At 40.4% G+C, this 23,811-nt stretch overlaps 2 protein-coding genes and 1 non-coding gene across 19 annotated transcripts in view; 2 read left to right on the forward strand and 1 right to left on the reverse strand.

Moving 5' to 3' along the window:
- The window catches only part of sm (heterogeneous nuclear ribonucleoprotein L), a 108,555-nt gene that overhangs the window by 59,308 nt on the left and 25,436 nt on the right, over nucleotides 1-23,811 (forward strand). For 6 of the 17 annotated variants that reach the window (XM_070278600.1, XM_070278601.1, XM_070278604.1 and 3 more), the window contains exon 6: nucleotides 2,635-2,685. The exons of 6 other annotated variants lie outside the window; for them this stretch is intronic. In XM_070278600.1, the coding sequence (XP_070134701.1) occupies nucleotides 2,635-2,685 (51 nt within the window). Of the gene's footprint in view, nucleotides 1-2,634; nucleotides 2,707-23,811 lie in introns of all 17 variants that reach the window. 5 more of the 17 variants (XM_070278597.1, XM_070278598.1, XM_070278595.1 and 2 more) reach the window with 1 other exon arrangement.
- On the forward strand, nucleotides 2,134-2,205 carry TRNAE-UUC (transfer RNA glutamic acid (anticodon UUC)). The gene has a single exon. It is a non-coding gene; the product is annotated as a tRNA-Glu (tRNA).
- Nucleotides 20,439-21,219, reverse strand: LOC108122963 (uncharacterized). Its single transcript, XM_017237845.3, has 2 exons — nucleotides 21,094-21,219; nucleotides 20,439-21,041 (listed from the first exon to the last, which is right to left on the reverse strand). The coding sequence occupies exons 1-2, from the start codon at nucleotides 21,121-21,123 to the stop codon at nucleotides 20,481-20,483; spliced, it is 591 nt and encodes a 196-aa protein (XP_017093334.3). The 5' UTR covers nucleotides 21,124-21,219; the 3' UTR covers nucleotides 20,439-20,480.

The raw sequence follows: 23,811 nt of genomic DNA on the forward strand, positions 1-23,811 counted from the left end.
AGCCATCTCCAAGAAGCTACAAATTAGAGACTACATGCTACTGCCATTACACCTACTAATGCTACTATTACAACTGCCATTACAACCCCAGCAATTAGTAGTCGTTATTAAAACGAAAAATTATTAAAACGTATTTGAACAGATCCTTGAAAAAAAATGTTGTTTGAGTGCCGCAGAAGTTGCAAGAATGATTTTGAATTTTATTGCATAAAACTGAAGCAAATATCGGAATAACTATCAGATAATCAGATATACATTTGAATATGTGTATATGTTGCCAATTGTGGTTGTTGCTGTGCCTGATGGTGTCTTGACTCGATAACAAATCCGACGAACCAAAATGTGAGAGAGCTCTACCCGAAAATCACATAAACGATAGAACTGCTTGTTGGATTTTATGTATAGATTATATATACATATATAGTTTTTGTTCTATTTATCATACCATGAACCTCAGCTTTCAATTCAAACTTGAAGTTTATTTAATTTAAAATTTTTTATTGACGGAACATAAAAAATAAAAATAAACCAAAAATGAGATATATATATATATATATATATATATATAGAAACAAAAAATGTATACATTTTACCATTGGGATCTGTTCAAAGTTATGTCAGCCATAGTCTAATATTCGTATTATTATCGCTACTGATTTCTCGGGGTCTGTAGACAGAGTTGTATGTACGCTGGTGGTATTAGTGGGTCGGTATCGGTATTGGTATCGGTATCGTTATCTCTATCGTTATCGCTACCGACAATATCGTATCTCATGCATGTAGTTCCCTACGCCGGGCACACAAAAAAAAAATTATTTATTCGAAAAAAAATAAAATAAAGGAATAAGAAATCCTGAAAACTGAAATTGTGCTCGGCCTGTCTCAGAAGAGACGACGGCATGGATGAGATGAGAGGCGTCGACTACACAGCGACTGTGCCGGAGGTGAGTCAGTTGAAGCACTCTAATCTAACTCTATGTCTAACTACAATACCATTTTCATAGCTTTAAGTGCAACAAACAAAAAAATCCAGATCGATCCAGGTCGTACAAAATAATGCAATTGTAAAATGTCCCATCCTAGCACAAAGTATTATAGATTTCAAAGCCAACCAAAATATATTTTTCCCATATATTAAGCTTTAAAAAAAAAAATGACCAAAAATCCCTACTGTGGGGCAGATTTTCCGCCACTATTATCCACTTGATTTGGCGTTTGCAAGGCCGTTAAATAAACTTCTCCTGGCGGTCGGTCGGGCGGGGCAATCGATGTAAATCATTAGCCCATTTAACCATAAAAAGTCAATAAAACAAACGCAAAATGCTGTACATAAAAATTAATTGCATTGCTCTTGCCAAACAATTTGGCAAAATAAAAATAGTGGGGCACCGAAAACAAATAAATAAATTAAACAGGTTCTCTCCTCGAGCAACTCGTTGGGCCATTAGTGGCAATGGCTGTATGCATTTATTGGGGTCGCCTTTGAACGATTGGTGGTTTTTGTTATTTTTTTTGGTCAGACGGGCCACTACAAGTCGGCCCTGAAACTAAAAACTCTGAAAACGAAACCGAAACTGAAACTGGAACTTTGCCGGAGCGTGTGAACATGATTGGGGATCTAATATGCAATAGAATTGTTTATTTTGATGGATTCTATTTCGTTTAAATGGCGTCGTTCCTTGTCTCTTTAAAAATTCTTAGTGCCCGATAAACTTTTGCGTTAAAAAGCTCTTGATTTATGGAGCTGTCGCCTTTTATCTTCACTAAAACGTGTGTGCTTGTCATTAATTAATTCCCTCGAAATGTATTATATAAGTTGTATTGTATATGGGGCACGAGTTTCTGAATATTATTTATATATTTTTTTTGTTTCAATTTTGAGCTTGTTTGACTGACCTATCCCAAAGTCTCTATCTCTTTGCTGGTCTCGCTTTTTTTCTTCCCCGACTATATTATATAAATACTGATTCATTGGCATGCTGAGCAATGAATAACGCGGGAACAGCTGAACAACCCGAAAACATTAGCGTGAATTTATGTATGAACAAATCGTATGCCATGGCCCCCCTTTTCGCCCACCATTTTCCCCTCCTTCGGAACTATGTTTGATTTTGGGAGCCCGGCACTTGTGGCTCCCATATGGTCTAGTGGCTAGGATATCTGGCTTTCACCCAGAAGGCCCGGGTTCGATTCCCGGTATGGGAAACTTTTTTTCTCTTGCTTATTTAATTTTATTTTTTTTTCCTGGAGGATAACCGGAAATCAAACACACACACTCTCACACATGAGATAGGGGTTTTTCCTAGTTAGCTTGTAGTGGAGTTTCAAAGAAAAAGTAATACGAAATCGAATGAAAAGAAAATGAAGAAGCAACGCCACAGATACACACACTACAACAACATCAACAACAACAACAAATGCCAAACAGCCAACCAACCAATCAACCAATCAATCAACAACAACAACAGTAACAGAAACATCAACAACAACAACAATATAAGATACCAACAAGAAACCAAGCAACCAACCAAACCAAACCAAAACCAAAACCAAAAACCAAACAGAAATTCAACAAATTTGTGGATACATTTATCACGCGCAAACTGTTTGCCATTTGCTCTTATCTCATTTCAGTTAAGGAGATTGGAAATGGCCGCTCGCCATTACTGCAGGAGCCACTATACGGTACACGACCTCAGCCCTACAGTGAGTAGAAGGCGCCTATTCATTTGTAGTTTCTGTTTAGCTGACAAATGTTGTGCCCCCCTTTTACCCAGATACACCCAGATATCCACCCCCAGACTCAGACCAAGAAAAAATTAAGACCATTGACCCATTCAGCCTTGAACCACTACCACTATTACACACACACCTTCATACCCACCCATCGTCTCATTAATTTTCTTTCCTTTTTCCTTTGCCGACAACAAGGAAATCGAAGATAAACCCAAACTGTTTGTTGGTGTTGATTGTTTGGTTGAGTTGAAATATTTGAATTATTTATTGTTTTTATTTGTCTTCCTGTTCAGGAGAACTTATTAGGTTAGGCTCTCTCTAAAATTGGCATTTCATCAGTTCATTTATTTCTTTCTTTGATATACAAACACTTACCCATGCCACAGAGTATCAAAGAGATCGGGGGAACACACATGGATAAAAAATTAACTTATTAAAACACCTCTTTTTCCTTCCGCTTAAGAATTCTATCAAGACTTGAGTCGAGGACTTTGGAGTTCAAAAATAATCGAATTCTTGACTTGTTTCGGGTCTTAAAACGTGACTGGCTGCGACGGCCTGGTGCTAAGTGAAAGTCGGCATCCTTCTCGGCCATAGAGGAAAAAGAGCAAAAACTGTGTCACAAAAAAAAAGGAAATGAGAACCGTTCGGGTGGCAATTCAAGGATCCCCCAGCTCCTATCTCAATATTATAGCAGGAACATGTGTCTTCATTTCGTTGTCGACTTTGTGGCCTGCCAGGACCATCAACACTTCCTTTTCCTCCTTCTGTGTGTGTTTTTTCCCAACAAATCGATTTGGCTTCCAGCAACAGTGCCTGTGTGCGTGTGAAGTGCAAAATTAATTGATTTTTTATAGCGTATCCCCAGCCTTCGACAGTATTTGCAGCATTTCGAGTATTTCTATTTCAATTGCCAGTATCAAACCGAGGAAAGTTTTCGCTTTTCGCTTGGAAAAATAATGATAAATGCTGCATGGCCGCAAATCAAGAGGAAAGGATTTCGGGACGAGCGAGACTAATCCCTTAATTAAGGCGCTTCAGCCTGAATGAAAGTGGATGTTGGCTTAATTTGGACGGAATAATTTCTCGCCCCAAATGCCATACATATACTTTCTTACTTATCGATCGTTTGGGAAACTTTTCTTCCTTTCACCAGCAGTAGTAGTAGTAGCCACCGAAGCAAAAGGAAATTCAACGCCCCGAGGCAGCCACCTAGCTAGTACCTAGTTACAACTTTGGCATTATCTGAAAGCCGCAAACTATAAACTAAAAATCCTTCAACCCTACTGCTGCTTCGGCTTGTTATCAAAACTTATGTAACCTGGCCTGGGGGCTCGTTTATAATTTTTGCCAAACAAAATCTAGAGGCCTGCTGCTGCTGCTGCTGCTCCTGCCCAGCCTTTCAGCCTTGATGGTCTAATTTGTTGTGCGTAAATAACATTTGGAATTGCCTTGCTTTTTAGCATTAGGCCAGGCTCAAACACCAAAGTTTTCCGCCCACACCCATACCAAGCCCCTAAAACAACAATCGCCGCCTCGTCTCTGATCTAGAAAGTGTTTCGGGATGGTCTGGGGCTTTGGGGACAGAACTGATGCAAAAGATTAAGTAAAAATCCGTCTCTAACTGATGCTTGGCTGCTGCTTTTAATTGCATTTTACGCAAAACTTGAAGTTCTCTCGTCGTTGCCTAGGTTTCAATTAGAGACTTGGGGGTTGGCTCTTACTTTGTGCCTTTGGTTCATGGCTTGTCTTGGCACCCAGCAACCCCTATCCGAAGTTTCTTTATATCAAACACACTGTGGGGAGTTGAGTTCAGTTTGGAAAACTTTTGTTGGCCATTGCTCCCCCGCAGCTTCTTCAAGGGAGTTATTTCGTTGATTTTCGATAGTAAGTAGTAGCCTCTGAACCATGCAGAACCATCCTCCAAACAATCTAAAAAGTTTCACAAGCAAATTTTCTTAGCCATGCTATTTGTTTGATAATTGGCCATGGCCACGGCATTCGGTATTCAGCATTCGGCTGTCGGGTCTATGGTATTGTGGACTTAGTTGTTGGGATAAAGTTTTAGTTTGCTTCCAGCTAAAAAGTCGAAATTCAATTGATTTGAAACGGAGTGTACTAGGATGAGTTTCTGTTATTTCATTTTATTTTTTATTTATTTATTTTTTATTGGTTTTGTTCTTGGTTAGCAGCTGGGTTGCATGTTTGCTCGTGGTTTGCTGGCTAGCCCAGGAGCCAAAATTTGTTGGGCGTCTAAATATGTTTCGTGTTGGCAAATATTATGGCCGTGATTGGACCATTTGTTGATGTGTTCTTTGCAAAGTTAATTTGCAATTTGAAAGGTAAAAGCTAAAATGGTAACAACTCAATTGACATTTGTTGTGTTTATCTGTTGAAAGTCTCAGCTCGACTCCCTTCTTGTTTGGATTCCCTGACGATAAACTTACCCCATCATTTCCGCCGACCTGCCAAATGAGTTTATGCATAGTTGATCACTTTTCCCTGGCCCTTGTAGTTTCTTTTGTCAATTTCCCCTTTGGATTAGGTATGTGTGTGTCTTGTTTTCCCCATCATCATCTTTCCCTCCTTTTTTTTTTCGTTTGCCTCCGTGGCATAATCAGAAAATAACAGCAGTGGCAGACTAGGTCTCAGTTGCACTTATGACAACGCCGAGTCGAGTAAGAATTCCGCAATTCAAAGGAACAGGAAACAGGATGAAATCTTTGGGGGCTTTCCTGTAGTCCGTAGCCCGTTTTCTTTTGGCCTAATAAGCATCCTTGGGGAAATTATGATGAGCAGAATTCAATTTCGTGTTTAATTTGCAGTGAATCCGTTTCTTTCACTTACTCGGACATGGACTCGGACTCGAACTCACTTTCAGAGGTGATTTGCCAGAAACAACAAGAGTAATGAAATAAAGCATAAAGCCTCGTGTACTGGCCTGTATTGTTTGGCTTTGTTAGGTCTTTGGTCCAAAACTTTATGTTTTTTAACTTTCTTGAACAATTTTTGTTAAGTTTTCCCTTTCCATTCCTAATATGCAAATTTGTCGGGGGGGCCTTTGTTTTCATATTTGGGTTGGCCTTCTGAAATTTCTATGTATTATCTTCTGTGGCTGCACTTCGCAGCTCTTTGGCCTTTTCCTCCAGTTATTCGCGGACTTCTTTCATTATTATTTTCATTTTTTTTTGACCACAATGAACGCTTTTCATTATTTGTTTGGAGGAAGAAAAAATATAAACACATTTCTCTTTTTTTCTTTTCATTATTTTATTTATATTTTTTGCGCTGCCGTTATTGTTGTGTTTGCTGTTTGCTGCATAAATAAGTATTTTTAATTTTAACCACAAAGTTTTTTTCGGGTTCTTCATTTTGTGGAAGAGCAAATGAAATGCTAAAGTGATTTTTATTAAAAAGTTTACTTTTTAATCTGATGTGCCCCGAGCCGTGGCCTCTGTCTCCACTCAAACCCCCCCCCATCGTCCTATTTATTTAATTTTTTCTCTGCTTTTCCATCCTTTGCATAATTTCTTCTCTGCGGTTTGTCGGATGTTGATGCTGATGCCTGGCATATGGCAGTGAGGTTAATTAAAATTAAAATTTCGCTGCTTAAACCCGTCAAAGTTTTAAAGCGCATTGAAGGAAGCTGCACTGTAGCTGACAAAAAAGTTGCAAATGGCATTCCCTGTTAATGAGCATGACATTAAAATAACAACGAGCCAGCGGCGGAAATCTTTGGCCCCCGAAGCCCCAAAAAGTATGCTAAGCAAGAGAAATGGCTGGCATCCTGGGAGCGCTGCAATTTCAATTGCAATTCATTCTGATTAACATATTTATGGCTTTGTCATGCCATGTGTGTGTGTGCGTGGGAAGTATGGGATTTCGGGATTTCCCGGCAATCGTTCACACCTCTAAGCCGATTCCCAAGGGCGCAAATACCCTTCCGTCCCCAATCCGGAATCCTGAGTTTCTCTGAATCATTTCTGAGTTCTGAGTCGCCTGATTCCCCAGAGTCCTGAGTGAAATGCGTAAAGCCCCACCAGGCCCCCAAGGAGATGAAAACGACGACTGTTGGGCCGCAAATCCAACCGAGGCGCCTGTAAAAACAAAATGGCCAACATCGCGGCCGGAAGTTGGGCCTCAAGCGGCTGGCTGGCTGGAACAACTGTAAATGGGAATGCGCCTCGTTTTACAGTTGTTTCCGGCACCAGAAGAGGAAGTGTTTTTAATTTTAATGCCAAAGTGGTTCTGACTACTCCAGACGGATAGACGTACACAGAGGGAAATAGAGAGCTCAAAAGTGGCAGGTTTATATTAAAAATACTACGTGCTACAAACACACAAAGGTGGAAAAAAATAATCTTAAGGTATGGTATGATGTACCCCCAGCCGATAGAATCATCAATTCCGCTCACATTTCTGATTCCCATTTTTTTTGTATTTTTATTTTTTCTATGAAATATTCAGGCAACATGGAATGCAATTCCCAAGTTTGAATTGTGTGTCATATATATATTTCTTTTCGTCGGCAGTGCTCTTCTCCTTCGACTTGTCCTGCGGATACTGTGCTGTGTCGGTTGTGTCGGTTGCTCCGTGTTGCTTCAGCTGCCATGGGGAAACTTTTATGAGAAATTGAACGTCAGAATTTGCCTCGCAAACCAACACAAGCTAGTCGCCAGCCGCCAGCATCCACCACCCCCTGTTGTGTTTTGCATTATTGCCATGCCATAACAGCCTGCGGCATTGCATTTGAAAGTTATCAGCAGAAAAAATAAAAAACAAAAAAGCGAAAAAAAAGTGTAGTTGCGAGTAGCAGAAAAACTAGGTGAAGAAACAATTCCCCATTCTAGCCCTCAAATGGGCAGCAGCTGCTATTTCTGATACTTCCACTGCAGTCATCCCCTTTTGTTGCCAACGCCCCTCTGTACACTCGACAATTGTGACGGAAAGTTACTTACTTGAGCTCGATTTCAGTTGCTGAGTGTTTTTCAATTGTTGTACATCGCCGACATGTATGCCGGAGTACTCCAATCGTATCTGCCATCAACACATCATTTGGTGTACCTTTTTTTCGGTTTTTGGTTCGTTTGTGGCATGTTGGAGGGAGTAAGTGTGAGGTATTTTATTGCAAAATATTGGCAACAGTCTGCCGCAAATTGAGGAAGCCAAACATTTACTCCGTCCATTCCTCTCCCTCTCATGTCATCTTGGACGCTGCCTTCCCCATTGTTGTCGGTGGAGCAGAGCCGAGCCGAGCTCCCTGTCTGTCGCACAATGTCTCCTCTGTCTCTGTTATTGAAACATTTCTGGCCAGATAATAATTTTGCTTTATTATTTTCTGGCTTCAGAGCCGCTTGTCTGTGTGTCTCCATCATCTGCCTGCCACAGAGTGTGAGTGGCTTTTGTTGGTGCCACAACCACTGCACTCTGTGCTGTGTCCCCCCACCCTTCAGGCAACGATAATTGGCGAATTTTGGCACTTGCAGCCTGCCAGCCAGTCAGGCCGTCGATCCAAATCTGAATCTGACAAGCTATTGGCCATTTTGCAAACAGCAGGGCCAGGAGGAGGCTGCTGGGGGGGCCACTGGCATTTTGCAATTGTTTAACTGTTGTCATCTCATCGGCAGGCCATACTTTGCTTCCGACTTGGTGGGAAAATATTGCCGGCAATTGGGCCATCATCGTTGGCATCTCTTCATCGTCATTGTGCGTAATTGAGTGTAGCTTTCGGTTGATGTCTCCTCGAAATTTTCGACTGCAATGGATGGAGTAGAATGTCCTTTGAACAATAAGTGCCGGAATTCGACATTCAAAGGCCCTAAGTGGTCAGATGGCAGTTAGTAGATGGAAATGTTGCTAAAAGTCTAAATTTTTTTGGAGAATTTATCGTTTAGGCAGACCACACTGCGTATACTTAATACGACATTAAGTATACGCAGTGTAGTCTAAAGTCAAAAGTCGAAAGTAACTTTTTCATGAAATCTTTCGAGTGGATACTCTGATATGCCTTGCCCTAGTGAACTTATTGCGGTGCAGCAAGTGGAAAATGCTTAGCCCGGGGTGGGGCAAGGACCAGAGTTCCAATATCACATGTCAAGAGTCGCTCTTCAGATCCGTGGAGCTTGGGGCATGTTCTTCGGGGCCAGTCAATGGCAGTACTGCTGCTGTTGTCAGTGTTCAAAGATGCATGCCACGTAAATTGGCGCCCACCCATACCCTCAGAAAGTGGGGGAGAGAGTAGTACATGCAGGGAAACAAAAGACTGACGGGGACATTGTGCAACTGTCATCGGCGGTTGTCGTCCAACTAAGCATTTAATTTTAGCGCAGATAGCGACAATTTTAGTGGTCGCCGGCGGAGGAAGTGAGTGGCTGGGCTTAGTTTGGTTCGGTTTGGTTCAGCAGAGTAGAGGAGGAGTCTCTGCGAGTCAGAGTGGCCCTGCGGCCACTTTGTTGCTGCAGTTGCGCAATATGCAAACGGCTGTTAACTGTTGACGTTGGGAAATTGTAACTGTAACAAAAGACAAGGCAACTTGTCCAAAACACAATGAATGCGAACCGCGAATGGGAATGGCAAACGTCGCCGATGGCTAGGAAATTGAATTAGCAAAATGCCTGCAAGGCTCCCTGCGAACTGACTCGGCGACAAAGACAGCGAGAAAAACATCTTAGGAGGTCACCAGTCAGACAGCCAGCCAGCCAGTCAGCCTGAATTATGCACTATCCAAGTTAATTGCAACGAAGAGGGTAAACTATCCCACCCTCCTCTCTAGCTGACAAGTTGTGGATAAAAAAAAAAAAATAAAAAGAAACTTATTCAATTAAACTTTTGCCTGGCATGTAATGGAAAATGTGCTCCTAATGGAGGGCAACCTTGGGCGGCAATGGCAAGCAACCGCAAACCACTGACTCGTGGGCTTGAATAAATTCAGTTTTAAATGAAATTTCGTTAAAATATAATATTTGCTAGGGGAGTAGCTAGGGTAGCGGCATGCTTCATTTGTTCAGAAGGCGTGGCACATGTGTGACATGCGTTGAAATAAATTTTTCATGTGATCATCCTGCAGCAGCGACTGCAGCATCTGCGCCTTGGCAGCATTTGCTGCACATGCAAATTAGAGCGTTATTATATGGGCCAAGCAAGCTGGCAGCCCTAGCTGAACATTCTGCTGAAATGCTTGAACTAAGAGCCTCTGATGAATGGGAATTGTGCGGAACGCAGCCCCAGCTTTTGACTTTTTGGCCAGAATCAGAATCAGAACCAGAGTCAGTGTCAGCAGCCGTGGCTCTCCACTATGCCACTCTGCCAGATGATGACGACAAAATCTCTGGGGACGTTGTTTCAACACAACTATTTCCCAGGGAAAACTGGCTCTGATTTATGCATGTTCTGCTACCACATGAGTCGAGTCGTCCCCCCAGCACATTGTTTGATTAATTTCATAAGCTTTTGTGGCCGGCGTTGTGTCGCAAAAAGGACAACAAAAGTCAGGCTGGCTGGCTTGGAGGGATGAGGGCTCTGGAAAAGGCTCTAATTGTTGGCTAGCATAAAACTTTAAGAGCCTGCCATGTCCTGTCCGCCTTGTCGATTGTTATAATATTCCCTTTTTGTCTTTCAAAAACCAAGGCTATGGAAACTAATTAAAATAAAATCAAGCTGCTGCTGATTTGTCATTGTGTTTCGTTCAAAAAACTAATCTGTAAACGTTGACAGCTCAGCTTAACGCATCCCCCGACTAATCCCGAACAATAATGTTCAATTTTACAGCAGCCAAAGGCATGTCCTTGTCCTTATCCTGGCAAGTGTAGTGTGTGGATTTCCAATTGGGCATCCATAATACAGAAAACATAGAAATTAAGATATTTTTAAAAAAAGCTAAAGTGTTGTATCTAATATTCTCCGGTCACCTTGGATAAGCGAACGAAAATATCACGCGATTCTTATCTATTGGTTTTTGCATATCGAGATAATACATAGTGCAGCATCAGTTATGTGAAAGCTTTTGAGAGCTTTTAATTCTAGCATAGTTAGGGCTAGATTTGCAAAGTAAAGCTTAGACACTAACTTGCATACGCTTAAGCGATAAGGCTGCATTATTAAGCCTATATTTAAACTCGTTTTTATTATAATTAAATATATGGGAAAAATTATTAAGCCCCAACGGAAGTTGCTGTGGATATTAGTGAAATAGTGATTTAGTGATTTTAAGCCAGGTATGTTTTTAAGTTAGTACAGTGCAGTTTTCTTTAAAGTATTATTTTCCCCAGTGCCACGTGCCAGTGCGGCTAGTACCGAGTTATGCAATCGGCTAGTACCGAGTTATGCAATCGGCTAGCAAGGAGTTACATAATTGACTAGTACGACATTATGTAATCGTCTAGTTTAATTAAGGAATTCAGCGACATTCGACCGGAATTAATTCCGATCAAATCGGATGGAATCATTTTCATCAATTTTTGGTGACATAATGGACACCTTAATTTCGCTACACGGAGAGAAAACTCCTGCGAATTATATATGCGGTTGTATTATTAGCAGTGAAATTTTATGAACACTGGCCTGCTTGATTATTATAGAAAACTAAAGTTTATTATTTTGTTCAGCTTATTATGGAGTTTTTCACGGAAGAAAACTTTCCTTGCACCTTTTTATTTTTAATTACCATTTTGCAAATAATAAAATGTATAAATTCCTAATTATTTTAATTATTCCTAATTAGTTAAATTTTCGTGATTAATTTTAGTATAAATAAATATGCATATATATATATACGTTGAATTAAAAAGATAAATATTTGAAATTAACTGAAGTACGAACTTTGCGATAGTTTTCGAGCATGGCCAAGCAAATTTATTGTATTATTTATTATTAATTATTATTATAAAAACTTATAGCATTCCTGTCCTTGAGCTCAACGGCGGAGAACTTCGGTAAGTGAATACCACTGAAAGAAATTACTCAGTCTTTTGATTTATACCTTAAATTTATGAGCCATGAATCTTGAATAATTTGAATATATATCCTCGCAAATTTATCAATTCTTAATATTTAATCTACAATGAAGCTAAAATTTAATTCTTGAACTTAATCCAATAATATTAATTCCTTTCTTATATACATATATATATATATCTAAATTTAAACATCAATGATAACGAAATGAATTGTTATAGATTTTAAGGCGATATTATTTTATTTAAATAGAAAACCCTAATTAGTAAAATGGATCAATTTTATAAGACTATTTATTTGCGAATTTTGGAATTTATGAAGGCTTAAGGCTCTAACCGTCCCGCCGCCGAACCCCTAAATAGCCATGCTGGAACCACAATAAGTATCACATAGAATTGTGATATGGGGCGAATCAAACGTCGTAGATCTCGCCAAGGTCGGGTGGGTTAAGACTAGGGTATAATGAACATCTAATTACCCTACAACTGATCGAAATTACTCTCTCTCTCTTCTGAAGCTATTTGTATTTTAGGGGATTTGTTTCTTGTTTTCGGATTTGATTATAAAGTAAAATCATCCGGGTTTCTTCTTGAATTTTCGAGCTAGTGCACTTAATTTATTTTGTTGATGTGTAGTATGGATACGTGAAAAAGAACCTCCCCCATCCGTCGAGCTAAGTCTAAGACCACAAGAAGTGCACGCCCTTCACTCCCATCCATACGTCCCTAAGGTATATCCTCTGGACCTTGCAGAACACCTTGCATCTTGGTTCTGTTTTTGAACTCACAGTACCCACACATTACAAAATTGGCGCCCAACGTGGGGCCTGATTAGAGTTTTAGCTTTAGAAGGTTAATAACTAGTCAGATTCCTTTTATTTTTTTTTAGTCTTTCGTGGAACTGCAAGAAGTTAGAGTTTTTTTTTGGCATCTTGACCCGTCAGACATTAATATATCGAAGTAGTATTTTTTTTCTCGTAATACCTATGAAGTCTGTTAAACTTGGAGAGTAATGGAATCCATAAGCGGTTCGTCTCTCGGAATTGCGATTGCAGTTCAGCAGATTGGACTGATCGACCAGAGCGACCGCTGCGCATAACCAGACCTCACCAAGCTCTATAATTTCAGACGTATCAGGTCCGTATAATAGATCCTGGTTAGGAACTGCAAGTAGCTGGAGGAACTTTAGCTCTTGACCAACCGGATGTACATTTTTATCGGAAGTATACGAGTCAGTAATTTAATAGTGTATCCCCAAATAGAATCAGAGAAAGAGAGATTTTTATCAGTTAAATGTTCCAGCACACTTCGGATTCCCGAAGAGCTATATAGGAGTTTTGGTGGCGGACTAAATTTGTTTTTTTAATTTTGATTTGATTTTGATTTTTGGATTTGATTTAATTTTTTTTTGATTTATTGATTTTGATTTTGATTTTGATTTTTGTTGATTTTTGATATTTTTTTATTGTTATATTTATAATTCTATATTTTTTTTAATTAATCATTTGTGTATCGGAGAGACAATATAGTATTTCACCATGGCAGTAAGACACAGTTTAGAGAATCCAGCTGAAAGCGTAGGAGAGCAGGAAACTATGGGTACCTTCAAAACTAAGATCAGGTATTTTATACAGAGCACATGTTCCCCCGGATGCAGCTCACTGCGGAATCGGAAAAATGATAGGAAATCTTAAAAGATTTTTCTTTTGGCCAGGAATGGTAACCCAAATTCGGGATTACGTTTTGAATTGTTCCGTATGTCGTACCACTAAGAGCCCAAATGCAGTGCTGAAACCTCCAATGGGAAAGCCGATGACATCAGACAGACCCTTTCAAAAATTGTACATGGATTTATTAGGCCCATATCCAAGATCCAAAAGAGGAAATATCGGCATACTAGTCATAGTCGATCATTATACTAAGTTCCACTTTTTGCATCCGATCAAAAAGTTCACTTCGAGCAGAATCTGTGAATTTCTCGAAACTTCAGTATTTTATACTTTCGGAGTTCCCGAGACAATATTAACTGATAATGGCTCGCAGTTTCGATCATCCGAATTTAAATCATTTTTGACCCGGTTTGGAACGAAGCATATTTGTACAGCTATATATTCGCCACAGGCTAACGCCAGCGAACGCCTGAACCGATCCGTTCTCTCCGCGATACGCGCATACGTAGGGTCAGATCATTCCAATTGGGATAGACATCTGCCGGAGATAAGCGCAGCGCTTAGAGCAAGTATCCATCAAAGCACTAGATTTTCGCCTTATTTTATGACCTTCGGTCAAAATATGGTTCTTCACGGAAAAGACTACGAACTGTTAAGAAATTTAAACCTCTTAAAAGATAATGCGGAAATACAGCGTTCCGATGCTTTGCAGTGTATTCGCAATAAAGCTAAGAATAACATATCTTTGGCACATGAAACAAACGCCAAAGTTTATAACTTAAGAAGTAGATCAATAGAATTCAAAAGCGGTGATGAAGTCTTTGCTCGCAATTTCGCGCAAAGCAACGCCAGCAAGAAGTTTAACGCTAAGTTAGCACCTCTTTTTATAAAAGCCAAAGTAAAGAAGAAAGTAGGACGTTCTTATTATGAATTGGTAAATGAGGCAGGAAAAATATTAGGAACTTATCATTTAAAGGACATACAAGTAGTAAAATAAAAATAGTTTCTTTTTGGTTAATATTAGTAATTTCAGTTAATGACCCCTGCGAATAAGATTTTTGTGGCATTAACTGTGGTGTAGTGTGTGGATTTCCAATTGGGCATCCATAATACAGAAAACATAGAAATTAAGATATTTTTAAAAAAAGCTAAAGTGTTGTATCTAATATTCTCCGGTCACCTTGGATAAGCGAACGAAAATATCACGCGATTCTTATCTATTGGTTTTTGCATATCGAGATAATACATAGTGCAGCATCAGTTATGTGAAAGCTTTTGAGAGCTTTTAATTCTAGCATAGTTAGGGCTAGATTTGCAAAGTAAAGCTTAGACACTAACTTGCATACGCTTAAGCGATAAGGCTGCATTATTAAGCCTATATTTAAACTCGTTTTTATTATAATTAAATATATGGGAAAAATTATTAAGCCCCAACGGAAGTTGCTGTGGATATTAGTGAAATAGTGATTTAGTGATTTTAAGCCAGGTATGTTTTTAAGTTAGTACAGTGCAGTTTTCTTTAAAGTATTATTTTCCCCAGTGCCACGTGCCAGTGCGGCTAGTACCGAGTTATGCAATCGGCTAGTACCGAGTTATGCAATCGGCTAGCAAGGAGTTACATAATTGACTAGTACGACATTATGTAATCGTCTAGTTTAATTAAGGAATTCAGCGACATTCGACCGGAATTAATTCCGATCAAATCGGATGGAATCATTTTCATCAATTTTTGGTGACATAATGGACACCTTAATTTCGCTACACGGAGAGAAAACTCCTGCGAATTATATATGCGGTTGTATTATTAGCAGTGAAATTTTATGAACACTGGCCTGCTTGATTATTATAGAAAACTAAAGTTTATTATTTTGTTCAGCTTATTATGGAGTTTTTCACGGAAGAAAACTTTCCTTGCACCTTTTTATTTTTAATTACCATTTTGCAAATAATAAAATGTATAAATTCCTAATTATTTTAATTATTCCTAATTAGTTAAATTTTCGTGATTAATTTTAGTATAAATAAATATGCATATATATATATACGTTGAATTAAAAAGATAAATATTTGAAATTAACTGAAGTACGAACTTTGCGATAGTTTTCGAGCATGGCCAAGCAAATTTATTGTATTATTTATTATTAATTATTATTATAAAAACTTATAGCATTCCTGTCCTTGAGCTCAACGGCGGAGAACTTCGGTAAGTGAATACCACTGAAAGAAATTACTCAGTCTTTTGATTTATACCTTAAATTTATGAGCCATGAATCTTGAATAATTTGAATATATATCCTCGCAAATTTATCAATTCTTAATATTTAATCTACAATGAAGCTAAAATTTAATTCTTGAACTTAATCCAATAATATTAATTCCTTTCTTATATACATATATATATATATCTAAATTTAAACATCAATGATAACGAAATGAATTGTTATAGATTTTAAGGCGATATTATTTTATTTAAATAGAAAACCCTAATTAGTAAAATGGATCAATTTTATAAGACTATTTATTTGCGAATTTTGGAATTTATGAAGGCTTAAGGCTCTAACCGTCCCGCCGCCGAACCCCTAAATAGCCATGCTGGAACCACAATAAGTATCACATAGAATTGTGATATGGGGCGAATCAAACGTCGTAGATCTCGCCAAGGTCGGGTGGGTTAAGACTAGGGTATAATGAACATCTAATTACCCTACAACTGATCGAAATTACTCTCTCTCTCTTCTGAAGCTATTTGTATTTTAGGGGATTTGTTTCTTGTTTTCGGATTTGATTATAAAGTAAAATCATCCGGGTTTCTTCTTGAATTTTCGAGCTAGTGCACTTAATTTATTTTGTTGATGTGTAGTATGGATACGTGAAAAAGAACCTCCCCCATCCGTCGAGCTAAGTCTAAGACCACAAGAAGTGCACGCCCTTCACTCCCATCCATACGTCCCTAAGGTATATCCTCTGGACCTTGCAGAACACCTTGCATCTTGGTTCTGTTTTTGAACTCACAGTACCCACACATTACACAAGATGGATATGCAACAGTTTCTAGTAGACGACTTTGTGCAATTTCTTGTAAATTTAATTTCCTGTCTTACATTTCTGTTGGCGTTTTGTGAGCACTGACATCGAGTCTCTATATGTATTCGTTGTGGATTTGCATTTTGCCAAGACTATAGCCTATAGAGACGAATCAAGACGATGATGATGATAATTACGGTGATGTCTTCATTGCTCATCAGGTATGCAGAATTCATTTCCTTATTCGTTCAATTACTCACAGTCATCATGTGCCAGAGGTTTCTTAGAATTTCACTTCTTTTTTATTTTTGAAATTCAAATATTTGTCAGGTGCCACAGAAAATTTAATGAATGAATTTCAAAACTTAATTAGTTTTCGCCAGAATATGAAGTTGTGCCATTTTATTGATTGTCAATTGTGGTATCCAGCAGCTACGCCAGGATATGTAATTGCCAATTAGTTGCCGACATGTGTAAGGAATATTTTCTGCATTTTATTGTTATGTGGCAGCCCCAGCCATCAAATATGCAATAGGGTCGAATCAGGGGAGGGGTCACACAAATCAATTTCGGGTAAAATTTGTGAAATTTTGCGAACCAATAACCAGTTGAACAAAAACAAATGTCAAATATTTGCCAAATTACTCAGCACAAAACCCAAAAGCCAAAAGTTATGTGCAAAAATGCTTTTCCTTGCCAATGAGACGTGAACTTTTTATGGTTCTCAGTCCACCTCCCACCCAACCACCTCCCATCCTTGGGGCAGGCAGCTTTATATTCCAACCTGTGCACTCTCTCACGACGTCAAGGCAAACTAATTGATTTTAAAATAAATAATGACTAATCACCACCTGCAAGAGACCTGCGAGCGAAAGGAAAACGTGGGCTAGCTGGCATGCTCCTCTAGTTGCGAAAATTTCGTGGCAGCCACCTTGGCTTGCCCCTGTCCCTGTCCCTGTGCCTCTGCCTCTGGTAGTGCCACTGCCTTGCCCCATTTACCTGGCAGTTTTTGGGTCGATTCCGGTTACTGTGCAGACACGGGTTAACCCGTCCAGAGGGATCCTTTCCGCCGCTTGATTAATTGAAATTTCACTCACTGTCAAGGCACACACTACCGTGCTAGTGTGTGGAGCTCCAGGAAGGTTGCCCTATTCGCGGGGCTAGTAAAAGTGTTTTCAAATTAATTGAGTGCGCTAATTTTGGCAAAAAGGTTTTTTAATTGATGGCCCAAAGTTTCGAAACTTGTTTACTACAAGCTCAGTTCGTTTCGCTTCAAGTAGCCTTTGGGTTTTGCCATACATTTTAGTGGCAATAAAGTCAAAGGATTCAATTACAATCCTAATTTTAATTGACTCCCAAACAATGTCTGAATTAACTCGAAATAATTGCTGTTCCAACTAATTTGCCTGGAGCACCATCATTTGCTTAACTTAGTCGGCCAATAAGGGATTACGAGTTTATAACCTAATCAGACATAAAACGAGCCAACTAATCTTCGGGAGGCACTTTCACTCTGATTGGACTTTAATCAGATTTTAATAGTTCGTTTGCCGGCGATAATCTCACTCACTCTAAACTGATAAACTCTCGAACACGAGGTCATAAATTTTTGAGCTCGCCGTCAGGAAATCGAGTTAACGTGATGCGTTTGAACCAAAAAAGGTTGTGGTTCCATTGGCTTTTGGTTGCGTCGCTCAATTTGCATCGCCGATGAGGATGATGAGAGCTTTCTGGGGCATTTTTGGTCTGAAAAGTAAATACGATTGTGATTATGATGTGTCCCAGTCCCGGCCGCGTCATGTGTGGCTTTGTGTGGTGTTGATGCGATTATAGCCAGTGGCTTGAATGGAGTACGATATTAGCAGCCATTACCACGGATATCGATGGCGCTGGGCCATTAGCAAATGGCAGGACTATGCGTTCGCCGTTCCCTCCAACATTTCTTTGGCAAAGTAATGACCCAAAAAGTCTAAATTCCTGGCTTGGATGCAGGCTCACACAGAGCCAGCCCCCCCTAGATGTAGTCAACATCGCACACATCTATTTGTGAGCATACATTTACCCTAATGCCAGGCCCGAGGGCTGGCTGTGCCTCCCCTGGCTTCGAGCCAAAAAAAAAAATGCTATTCCCAGCAGGAAAAATAAGGATACGCAGCAACAGTGTACCAGTCTCCCAGCCTGCCCTCCTTCTTCATGCCTGTTTGCTCTTCGCCAATATTCAAAAACTGATTTTCATATGTCTTTTAAGTTTATTTGCGAGCGGGCAGATTGTGGGTAGAACCAGCCCACAGTTCACAGTCCACAGCCTGAAAGCCCACCAGCCCCCAGCCCTGAGTCTCTTACCATTTCTGTATCTGTTTTGGCATCGCCAGCGGTGGCTCTTATCGTATCCGGCACACGCATAAAAGTTGGCCGAGTGTTTGCAAATTTTTTTTTCCTTCTGCTCGTCGCTCGTTTTTAACTTTTTTTATTGGGGACCGAATTTAATTCGCAGAGGAAACAGACACACACACGAGTCAGGCTTCTCGGCAAGTTCTTCCGTTTTTTTGCTCACCATATATATAGTACTTTGCAAAGCGATTTCAAATGCAAATTTTATTGAAACAAGAAGTGAGCCAGAAGAGAGCCTCTGTAAGGCAGTGTGGTGTGTGTACCGAGATGAAGATTAAAATCAATTCAATTTGCTGCAAGCCAAGTAAAAGTGGTAATAATTTTTGGTTCTTTGTTTTGCCATTGCCTATAGACACTGGGGAAATGTTCTCTCCTGGTCGTCTTTTACTTAACATAATGAGATTTTGAGTGAGTACGTTTATGCGAAGGGGAATTCCGAATAGAATTAGCCTTAGGCGGAGAATTTGTATTTAGAAGAATATGTTTCGAAGGCAGTTATGTCCTGATGGCAGCTGCCTGGCTATTAATTGACCCATTTCCTGGCGCAGGCTCGCTTTAGGCTTCAGCTGTCAATATATCACACGTTATGCACCATTAAGTGCGCTCTTAATAGGCGGCAATTTATCAACCGGCAGCTCCTCCTCCTTCTGATGTCCTGCCAAATGTTAAGGAAAAATATGCCAGGAGACAGGATGAGCTGCTGCTGCGCACCGACGCGTTTGTCATAATAAAAGTTACTTAAAAATTGCACTGAAAATATCTCTTGGAGCATAAATCAATGTCTTGCCAGGTACAACATGGCGTATACGTGATTTATGCCCTGACCGATGGCCAGTCGTTTTTTCTCTCTCTCGCCTGAGGTCTATGGTTTTAGTCAATGAAGCTCATAATTAGCTCATGGCTGGCCACAGGCCGTATAGGGCATGGGAAAATCGCGCATACGCACCGTGTCCGCTGGCCATTGGCCATGGGCCATGGACTATGGGATAATTTGTCCCACGCAAACACGGCAGCAACCTTTGCTAGTGGTGGTGGTGGCTCCTTGAGGAATTAGCCGTGCAACTCGTAAATTAACAAACTTATGTCAACTCCCGGGCACACAGGCCTGATAAACACCGACTCTGGTCGGTTGTGTTGATCTTTGTGCCCGTTTGGCTTGTAAGTCTTTATGTATATAATGCGGTGTGTGTGTGCCGCTTCTATTTGCTTAGGCAAAGTGCTACGGATAGCAGGTGCTGGCTGCATAGAGCCGGGCTGCTGCATGTGCACTTGCCACACAGTTCCCAACAGGCTGTCGCTGTTGCTGTCGCTGTCGGTGGCAGTGGTACAATTTATTGCTCCAGCTTCGACTGCCTCTGGGCAATCAAATAACAAAATGGTTGCGCTGCGCTTTGACATTTAATTGCGTCGTTCGCGGCATGTTTATGAAATATTTTTGTGCCACTTGTCATGGTGTGCCACGAGGCATGAGGCATGAGGCGGGCAAGGCTCTTTCCCTCTATTCCTATATTTTTTTCCGCTCCAGCTCATGTGCTTCCGATTTTAATAAACGACAGACCTCGTCGACGCTTGTTCGATTCCCCATTTGGTCCTGGGAGAAACACCCAACCAGAAACGCCTTTTTTTTAGTTTTGCTTTTTAATTTGCTGAGTGCCCGAGAAGGAGAAACATTTGAAATGGTTTTAATACACTTATTAAATGCAAAAATCTAAAAATGGAATCTTTTTTTATGATGATGCCCCGATGATGATGCAATCGATCTGAACCGAGGACGAGCGTGCCCCACTTTCCAACTCCTCGCAGCAACAGTTGCATTTCCAGCACTCTCTGGCTTCTTGTCTTTATCTATCTCCGGATATATGTCCTCCTCGGGGTTGTAGCTATACGAGTAGCACTTTTCCACTTTGTTCTGCAAGAGGCACACGAAGCTTTTCTCCGCATCTGCCTCGACGTCATACTCCGGCTTTTGGCCCGGGCGTGGCTTGTTAATTCTGCAGGCCAGGAATAGCATCTGTAGGACGAATCTAACATTCCTGCCGCCCAGAAAATAGTTGGACGCCATATTGGTGATCTGGGCAATCAGGTCCGTGGAGAGAGGCTTATCCTCGTTGAAACCCTCCATCTGTCTGATTATCGTCTTGATGCCAGCCACCAAGGCGATATCGTACAGATCTGCTCTGGAAATCAGTGGAATGCACATTTCCACTTGATGGGCTTCTTGGCCAGAGACAGAGACAAGACCAATAACAAAGACTAAAATTATGCATTTCTAGAGAGAAGAGTTTGATGAAAATATGTAAAGTTTAGAAGTGATTTCTTACCATGGCTTTAATAAGTGAGATTCCAACCATAAATAAGACTTTTCTTTCATGAGATTATTTCTTCACCCAATTGAAAGCTAATCACCCAGAAAATTGAATTTTAACTGCTTTGAGTTGGAAATCAGGCGTATTAAGGAAAAAAAATTCCATTTATAGAAAACATTGGCATTTAATATTTCTATTGGCGTAATCAAGTTGTGTTGGCTGGCATAGACCTTGAAAACTTGGCCAAAACCAAATATTCATTAACGCAAAACAAAAGCCATTAATGAAAACAGAATGTGTTCGGCCAGCCAGGCCAGCTATCCCACCTCATAAATGGTGATTTTTGAATACAATTTCGGATGAAGTATCCAGAGGGGTAGAGTGCAGTGGCGTACGCCTGATTTTCAATGAAATTCCTCTCAGTGTTCAGTGTTCGTTGTTGGTTTTTCCGCAAAAATAAAATTAAGAAATTGGCGGTCGGCGAGAGGGCTCTTCGTTTGTTTATTTGTGTATTTGTTTACTTAAGGCGGCTGGCAAATATTCAGACACTTAAATCGCTGTGATCTATGGTATATGATGCATATTTGCATTTTCATTTGATTTAGATTTCGAATTTATTTACGACACTTCAACGGCATCAGCAACGGCAATGCCAGCGGTGCAGAGCGATGATCTTTTTTTGTGCCATCATTTCATTCAGTGTTGAAATGTGTCGCGTAAATTCCTCGGATTTAATATAAACAACAGCATATTTCACTGTTTCGGCCTTTGGCTGGCAATTAATGAATTTATGTTGGCGGTTTATTAGATTAGAGAACTACAATTTTGTTCAATTAATTTATGGTTTGTCTTTAAAGCTTATAGTTCTGGTCGGGCTTATGTTGTCTTGTCTCGGGTTGTCTCTGAGAAGGAGTTTGCCGGTAAATTCAATTTCTTGTTCAAGCTCCACTTGTGTTCGCAATATTCCATTTTCCATTTCCCATTTCAGCAATTTCGTTTTGCCGCATTATTTACTTCCTTTCCGTCACATCCTTCCACTGATCCCAGCAACATGCGGTTGGCAATTGCTCCAGTTTTTATGGCAACACAAGAGCGGCGTTTATGGCCAAGAGCTATCAAATACGTCGGTGGTCGTTGCTCGATGGTTAGCCTGGTTGGAGGAAGAAGGGGGTTCACTGTTGCTGCTGGGAAAACGGGGAAAAACTTTCGCCGCAACAATGTTTCCTTCTCATCCACTTACGCATATTTCTATTTGCACTGCCGGAATAGAAAACAAACAGCTAAACGTCGCACCGAGTCTCCTCGGACTGGGATCCAATCCGAGCCTTCAATGGGAAACTTACATAACCACTGGCATGATGATGATGGCCAGTGGCTCTACTCCTGATCAGCTAAAGTTCAATGGCTCCATGGCAACGACGCACATTCCGAAAGTGATTTCGTTTTCGTTTTCGATTTCGTTCGATTTGTTGCCTTGCATCAGAAGTAGGAAAAATGGATGCAACAGAAACAGATACTGCGACTCGCAACTTGCAACTTGCAGCTCGACCGGCAAACAAGTTCAATTGGTGAAAACCACTTTTGGCTGGTCGGATGGTTGCTTTATTTCCTGGGCCATGGCAACACTATGGGAAAACTTGATTTTCCAGCTGTTGGGGCAAGCGGAAAACGCATTGCATTCCCAAAGCGAACCAGAGCGACTGTATGAGTTTCCCAGAGCTGTCTTCGTCGCATGTTGCTCTAATTGCATGACAAACTCTACCAACTTTCACACACTTTTGGCATTATCGCAGTTGGTATAACTGCAGACGCTTTTGGCCAGGCTCTTGCCTTCCAGATTAAAAGACTGGCGCTGCCAGGCAAGGCCATAAGTGTCACATATTTAGATGAAAAGTGAAATTTTTGCGCTGCGGAAATGGTTGAGAGTCAATGCAAGTGCTTAAGTATAAACATCCGAGAAATCTCATCTGGTTTTCTGGTAGCTTAGAATTCGGCAATTAGTGAATATTTCAAAGCCACACAAAACACAAGCCAGAGACCCAAGCTGAGGACATTTTAATGTAATTAAATTTAAACGCATCCCCTAATGATTCCGGATGTGGATGTGGACGAGTGTAGATGTCTGTGCATCCCATAAATGTGCCAGAACAACAATAGAGAACGTAGAAGGCACAGGAATGCCACTGACAGGCAAATCTAATAAGCATAATGAATGAATTCCGAAGAGAAGTGAGGCGGCGGCAACTCAGTTTTCTGTTTTCACTCAACGCGTTGAACTTGTGCTGTCACCTGTGAAGGCAATGAGATGAAGCACCCACCTCTCCTATCTAATTCTATGGTTTTTTTTTTGTTGTCTACTCCCATGGCCAGTGGCATGTGGCAAATGTCTTGCAATCCACACCCAGGCCATGTAAATAGACCAGACAGTACCGAACCAGAAACAGAAACAGAACCAGAACCAGAGCCTGCTGCTGTCGTTTGCTGTTTTGTTTAATTAATTTCTATATTAGATACACTTCATTAAAAATACCCAGGACAGATGGATGTATTTGTGCCATTGTTGTGGGCCAGATAGGCCAGGCCAGACCACACCAGACCAGGCTATTCTCGTCTGTTCTTGGCTATTGAAAGGAATTCGGTGATTGAGAAGCACAAATGTGTCTCGAATGCTATGCACAGAGGAGATGGTGGCCAAAATCACAGCCTAATGGCTTGTAAGAGATCTATAGCTTG

The sequence above is a fragment of the Drosophila bipectinata genome, chromosome 2R, assembly GCF_030179905.1.
Source record: "Drosophila bipectinata strain 14024-0381.07 chromosome 2R, DbipHiC1v2, whole genome shotgun sequence".
Taxonomy (NCBI): domain Eukaryota; kingdom Metazoa; phylum Arthropoda; class Insecta; order Diptera; family Drosophilidae; genus Drosophila; species Drosophila bipectinata.

Bases quoted from the DNA above. Each gene is read 5' to 3' on its own strand.
- LOC108122963 (XM_017237845.3), bottom strand. From the start codon at position 21,123: ATGGTTGGAATCTCACTTATTAAAGCCATG. The intron at 21,042-21,093 runs GTAAGAAATCAC...TCTTCTCTCTAG, and splicing joins TCTCACTTATTAAAGCCATG to AAATGCATAATTTTAGTCTT.